Below are 7,660 nucleotides of genomic sequence, written 5' to 3'. Positions count from 1 at the left end.
TGATGCTTAAACAATGATTAAGAAAATGAACTATCTAATTATAAAACATGAAGAAAAAAATATATACGTTAATCGCAAACGACGGACAAGGTATCGCAGCCATAGGTGGATGCAATGTTTCTCCATCAAGAATATACTCTCTGACTACGAAACGTCGACGTATGCATCGTTGCATGCATGCATGATACTCATCCCTTTCTTTGTGAAAACGAAATGGTGTGAAGCCCCCTATAAACCCTACAAACCCACAAAGCAAGCTTTAGATACAGTTCAGAATGCAGAAATAGAAGGAAAGAGGATTGCTTTGTGTACCCCAAAAGCCATTCTTTGTTTCATTTCCATCATTTCTCCTTCATATTCTTCCCAAATAAAACCCTAAATTTCTATCAGAATCGTCAATATTTTTCAAAGCTCCCAAAACTAAACATGTCTCTGAGTCCACCTCGTTCGAGGGACATTAATAATGACAACGGCACCACACCACTATACGGACTCTACTGGTGCTACCATTGCAATCGGACGGTGAGGACTGCCTCCAACAACCCATCAGAGACAGTCTGCCCTCGTTGTTTCGGGCAGTTTCTGTCGGAGTTTGACATGTCGATTAGACCTAGACTTCTCGTAGACTACACCAGTTTCGATCCATCCCCGGAAGCTCGTCTGCTCGAAGCACTTTCCCTCATGTTCGACCCGCTCATGAGGCCTTTCAACCGTGAATTATATGACCCGGAGGCCGATTCCAGAGGACGTCCATGGTATTGGCGACGCCACCTTGGCCATGAGGGCAGAGGTACAGGTATAGGTACGTGGTCTTGAATTTTGATAATTGCAGCAATTTACAGTTGTTCGTACATTATTCATATTTGATCAAATATATGCGCATCGATCGATGTTATGATTATCGACCAAATATATCCAACATGAACAAATTCAATTGTAATGCACACCAACTATGAAAATATAGGTCCATCAATAAGTTTTTTTAACGGTTTAAAGCCGTTTATTTACGAAAATGTTTGGCTCAAGGAGGCTTATTCTTTTTTTGGAGACAAATTAGATTTCGACATATGTCATAAACCTTTTGTTTTATAGTTTAAAAGAAATATTCTGGTATGTGTCAAATTATGATTAGAAGTTAATATTACTACGAATGACCCCTTATATTTAAAATCCAAACAGTCCATACACTAGCGGAGGCAGTTAGGACCTACATTAGTCCTAGGCCTACCCTGACTAAAAAATAAAAAGAAGATGGTATTACACTTATTTATATTGCTTTGCAACCCTTCTCAACAACTAAAACAAATCCAATCATTATTTATTTTTCATCCAACAGATCCCTTCCCAAAATTAAGTATATATTTTAAATGGTTATTTATCATAAAGGGTGGTGCTATCCACATACATTTTTTTTACCTTCCACACACTCTTTGTTAACTTATATCCTTTGATTTTCTTCAATACATTTGATCCGACGGCCAAAAATTGAGAGGCGTGTGTGGAAGGTAAAAAGAGGTGTGTGGACAACACCACCCTTTCACAAATCAATAACATTAAATTAAAACCCATAATTAACTTTTAATTAAAAAAAAAAAAAACCATCTTTCACTTATGCACTGGTAGAGTTATTCCCTATTCTTCTTGAATTTTATATATTTAGTCATTCCAACTCCCAAATTTATTGAATAAAGAACAAAAAGGTTTGTAATACTCTACTATTCTTTTTTTTCTTTCTTTTCAAAACTCTATTATTCACCATAAAACATTTGTTTCTATTCTATCTCACCTCTTACTTGAATTTTAGGGTTTGCAAAAATTTTGGTAATTCTCTCTATTGAGATTAATAATTCATTCAATAGTATAGATGACATGATGCAACTGTTTCAATGAAATTTGCCAAGAATAATTTTGAATACTATAAATAGATAAAATTATCTATGCATATGTTAATTTTGACTACTTAATTATTTGGATATATATTATGATGTTTTGCATTGTAATTTTATAACCACAATTTGTTTTTTTTTCCTTTTATACTTGTGTGAGGCCCTTCCTCGCAAGAAATCCTGGCTCCGCCACTGAGTTCATATGAATTAGCAATATTTTTTTCGACACTTGACACGTTGCCTTGAAATAGAACCTGAAGTTCAAGATTTGTGGACAAATAGGAGACGGAGGCGGCGCAACCCTAGCTTTGATGGTAGAGAAAACTGGGAGGCAGAATCCGACCCTCGTACTCAAAGCCGTCCCAGGAATTTGATTATAGTCCGGCCCGTGGAAGACCCTTCTAATCCGGTGGGGCCTACTTATAGACCACAAGAAAATCCAGTACTACCTGTTCCACGTGGAGTCGATCTAGGAAACTACTTTGTCGGGTCGGGCCTTCACAGACTGATCGAAGAACTAACCCAAAACGACAGGCCCGGCCCGCCTCCAGTACCTGAAATGGCAATCAACGCAATACCAACTGTGAAAATCTGCGAGGTCCATTTGAGCAATGAGTCTTGTTGCCCAATTTGCATGGAGGAGTTTAAGATTGGTGGAGAGGCGAGGGAGTTGTCATGCAATCACATATACCACAGCGATTGTATTGTTCCGTGGCTGAGGCTCCACAACTCTTGCCCAGTTTGTCGGGTCGAGATTTCGGTATATGGTGGAGGATTGGTCGAGTCGGGGGGCTCGAATAGTGGCAGAGAGAGGCGGACAAGACGGCGCGTGAGGTGGAGTAGGTTGGAATCTTTGTGGCCATTTCGATCAAGGTATCGTTGAAATGAGCCACAAGGTGATAATGCTACTTCTACTTCTACTTCTACTTCTAGAGTTGGTGAATGTTAACGTTAAATTATTGTTTCTATTATTTGATTATGAAAAAAATGTCAAGTTATGAATGTTATACATAATTGTGATAACAATGGGAATGGTTGTGATTCATTTGTATTCATTTTTTGCTTAAAGCATTGTACCTCTTCCAGTCACAAAAATTAACTAAACTATTGCAACTTCAATTTCTTTTATGTTAATTTAGTGACATTTCATCTCGTACTACGTCAAAATTTTGAATTTAAATTTCCCGAAACAACAGTTGATTTGTTTTTCATCTTGTTTTCATTTATTTGTGTTTTTTTTACTAGAACTGAAATGTTGTAATTAAAAAATACTCGACTTTTAAGTGCAGCTAGCATCTTTTACACATTAGTACAGAACAAAAGATTTATCCATACCATCATGTTTGTAAAAACAACTGATTCTAAAATGAAATAAATGAAAAAAGCAACATGTCATGTCAATGGATAATTATGAGAATATTCTTGTTGGGGCTCAAAAATATCACACACCAATCCAACTAAATCTCAAGGCCCAATTGTCATGCAAAGCCTACATTCAAGCCCAAGCACACGCCAAGGCAAGGGATCGACGAGGAATATATTTACAAACATGCCATGTCGCGCCATGATCATGCCTATTCATCATGCCATGCTTCATTTGCCACAAATCATGGTAAGCCCAAGTCACATATTTGGGGCTTGCCAAGTGGATTAGGTGTGGATGGTTACGAAAGGTTATCGGGCCTACATGGAATTGGGGTCATGGAAGACTTTGAGCTGCTTGGGAGCCCAAAGATCCAAGCCCATACCCTTTGTATTCACGCATGCATCATTGAGAGAGAACTAGCCTAGTTTATCCCTTTCCCTAGCAAGCCAGCCCCCCTTGGTTAGGATTAAAGTAGATTCTTACACTAAATGCATGTTAAGCCCAGCAAGTCAGACATTTAATGCTGACTTTCCTTTCCTAGCCTGCACATACAACCAAAGCGCAAAAGCCATGAAGTGCGCTACCAGATTTAGCGCTTGCAAAAGGCCACCCTGGGAAAGCCGCGCCTTAGGAAGTAACAATATGGCAGGTCTCAACAGTGCATCTAGTTTACACCAAAATGGGAATAATAGGATAGCTAGGGACAAAGGAGGGGAAGACCAAGCCACAAAGGGATATTCTCTTGAAACCTAGAGAAGAAGCTTTCACTTACATAAGGAGGGAGAGAAGCCATCAAAAGGGGATTCAGAAAAACAAGGAGGAGGAGATAGATAAAATGTAGTGAAAGAGAACCACCCAGGAAGAAGCCCAGAAAGTTCCACTTAGCCCAGAAGCCTACTCCAAAGCCGAAGCATCACCATCCATGCAACCTTAATAATTTCCATAGCTTTGCATCAAACATCTCAATTATTAGAAACCTTACTATCACCCTAGGAAAGCCCAGATTATCCAGCAAAGAATGCCATGCAACCATGCAAATCCCTTCTCTCTCATGTAATCTTCTAGCTTCCGCATCACGCTTCATTTGAGCAAGTCATTATCTTGATCATTCATGCTATCATTGAGCCGTTGATGTTACCAACGTATTTCTCAAGGCAAGCTAACTCTTTCGAGATATTCCGGGACTTATTACAAATCCGTATCAAGGGAGACAAAAGGATGTTCTCAAAGCCCAAGTCCGCTTCGACCTAAAAGTCCCCCAACAATTCCATTCTTACTAAATAGGTCCAAAACCTTATTTAAATTGTTTGAATTCTTGTTGTGCAATAAAATTAAAAAAAAATGAAATTGGTCGAGTGAATAAATGGATAGAGCACTGCTACGGTTCCAATTTTAGGGAAACAAAAAGTCCTAAACAGAAATTGTATTTTGATGCAGCTGATCCATGGTGGAGTTCTTGCCTTTTTTGTAGTCCTCAAAAGTGGCTGTTATTAACATTGGCTGTTATTTCATGTTTCAATAAATTTGGGTTGTAATCCTCTGCGTCCCTACGATCATAGGCTCATCTCTATCTCCAAGGTCAGCATAAATCTGGCTTGATCGAAATTGCTTAAAATCAAACTGGTCCGTGTTTTAACCGTAATGACACATCTTCAACCAAACGGAACTCAACGCTGCAGCAGAAACCGTACACCTTCAACCAAAATACTATCTATTGCTCGACATTATTTGTCTGATACTGTCGTGAATGTCTTAATTATGTATGTGTACATAACCGATATAAACACTTCTGCATAGGTTCATGTTATCATCCTACAAATAAGCTGTTCTGTCATCGGAAGACAACGTACTGATGAGCTGAAGTAATAAGTCAAATGCACTAGCCAGATTTTGTTATCAGCATCATAAATCGTAAACACGAAACACACTCGCAAAAACATTAGTTTTAGAAAGGAAGCATGTCATAAAGTTTTAAATGGTCACATACCTATTCTATCAAATGTAGAAAAGAGCATTCGAAATATAGCAGAGCAGAAAAATGATTCAAACCTAGAGCAATTTGATTCTGCACTCTCTTGCGACGGAGAGTGGGAGAAAGAACTCAAACAATCGTCAATATGTACGGTGTGGATAATGGCGCTTGCCAGCAGAAAACCCTTCAGTATATGCGGTGGATTTAAGGATCATCTGCAATAAGAATGATCTCGTGATTACGGATATGAACAATTGTTTCAAAATCTTCCGAGAACTGGATGTACCCTAATGAGTAATGACAGTAAAGAGCATACACACTTAACAGCTTTTTATTAACTAGATAATAAATCCTTCCTGATAAAACATTCAACTGATAATGCAAAATGCTTACAAGGGTTCTCTCAAAATCTTCTCGCAGTCGGCTTCTGATACTATCTGATACCTTAGTTCCCAATTGTCCTTCATGTTTCGCAATAGTCTCCTCGGTGATCTGTACGACTTGATTCCATGTGCCTAATAAACTACTGCTAAAGTTGAAATTGGAGAAAAGCATAGTATTGTTCAAACCTCTGAAAGTAATAGAGAAGATGTTTTATCAAGTAAATCTTCAACCAAACTTTGAACATGTGTTACGGTCTTCGTCACATTTACACCATTGACCTGTTTGTCCTTAGTTCTTTTTGCACTAGTGGATGGCTTAGAAGAGTTCACTGCAGCATGAAAGAATATTTTAATGGTTAACATGAATGAAAAACAGGAAGCCCAATTTTAACATCTCCACAATCCCCAAACAAAAAAAATGCTAATATCTCTCTGAAAAAATGATCGGAAACGAGCTACTTAAATGTAGAAAGTACCATAACAGCATGGCAACTTTAATTATCATAGAACTATATTAGGAGAATTTATCGTGGAATCAACTCTCATTGTATTTCTATATTTCTGCAGAGTGCAGTTTCACATGACAGTACCTGTACTTGCTGTTGATTTGTTATCCACAGAAACTTGAATTTCTACATGACCTTTTGAGGAAGTTGCTGGTTGTGGAGGGTCTGGCAACACCGTGGAACCTGACGGAACAAAGCAGGCAAGATCAGGCGGTTGATCCTTCCCAACCGATGGGTTAGCCTGCATGAGACAAATAATTTTTGATAAAATGATTCAGTGTTCTTTAAACTATGGAGACAAACATAAGTCTCATTACTTCCCAAGTCAACATATGAGGGGTCTCTCCCAATTGATTTTAGAAACTTGTCAAGATCATGGGTACTAAGTGCTGGAAACAGAAATTTCGTCACGGATCAGGGGTAAACTTATTGAGAAATATAACATACACAACTTTTTTGAGTAAGAAACTAAAATTTTGTTGAACATATATTGATAGCAATGGAAATTCTTTTCCGGAATGAAAACCATAAATCAAGTATGAATTTGTTCAGTTGCAGAATAGTTAAGATATAACAAACAAAATAAAATCCATTACAGAGAATCCAAAGGCTCATATCAGGCACACACATAACTCTTTAAGACGTCCAATTATTTAGTAACAAGATATCCAGTCTTATTACTCCGGGAGCTCTCAACAATTAATGCCTGATTAAACACACTAATGCACAGAAACACAAGTGTGCACGGACACAATACAGATGCACACTTGTAAAATCTTCGTTGACTACACATCATTAAACTTATTAAGTAATACTGCTTCTGCAGATATCTTGTTACCAAAGTTCTATAGATCTAGAATTATTGCCATACCCATGCTTCTTATGACATTATTGTGTAAGCCACCAAAAAATGAATTGTTGCTCCAATGCTCATATGAATTCAACCAAGTAAAATAATACGATAAGACCAGCAGAAACCTTACAAATCTATCCCAAATGACAACAAAATTCCTCAAGGTAATTGCGAGCAGTTAACTTGTAACATTATGCTCATGCTATAGCCACAAAAACAGACATTCTGGGTAAGTTCGAAAGTATCAGGTGAAACGCCAAGGAATTCTCAGAAATCAAAGAATTAGCATCGTTTCTAATTAGATTGAATTGACAGTTATAAAGAATATTTGCATATGCCAACCCGAAGTATTTCTCCAAGTGCTGCTTCAGGAGCCATTCTCAAGCCCCCTTTTCCCAAACGAAGCCTCACAGATAGAGCTGCTCAGCTTTCAAGTTGCAGATAAAGCTCATAAGTATTCAGACAAACTCCAACATTTCAAATGATGCATAAAGCAGGAAACATTTTATTCCCCTTCGCTGTCCATTGTCGTGTTCTAATTGATTCTTAGTTTGAAATTCCTTTGGTGCCCTTCTACCATTGTAAAGTAGAGAGAGAGAGAGAGAGAGAGAGACCTTTAAACGGGCAAGCAGCTGTTCTTCGGAGAGACCCATGAGTGCTTCAGTACAGGTTTTGCAGAGGCAGAGGCAATACT

At 38.1% G+C, this 7,660-nt stretch overlaps 1 protein-coding gene across 1 annotated transcript; it reads left to right on the top strand.

The window, feature by feature from the left end:
* Window positions 1-426: 426 nt before the first annotated feature.
* LOC137717290 (probable E3 ubiquitin-protein ligase RHC1A) lies at window positions 427-2,806 on the top strand. The gene is made up of 2 exons (XM_068456597.1): window positions 427-802; window positions 2,138-2,806. Exons 1-2 carry the CDS (start codon window positions 427-429, stop codon window positions 2,767-2,769), a joined length of 1,008 nt encoding a protein of 335 aa, XP_068312698.1. The 3' UTR covers window positions 2,770-2,806.
* Window positions 2,807-7,660: the final 4,854 nt, after the last annotated feature.

This window comes from Pyrus communis, chromosome 15, assembly GCF_963583255.1.
Source record: "Pyrus communis chromosome 15, drPyrComm1.1, whole genome shotgun sequence".
In the NCBI taxonomy this organism is placed as follows: domain Eukaryota; kingdom Viridiplantae; phylum Streptophyta; class Magnoliopsida; order Rosales; family Rosaceae; genus Pyrus; species Pyrus communis.
The sequence above is the reverse complement of the archived record's forward strand: the minus strand, read 5'-3'. Positions and strand labels throughout refer to the sequence as shown.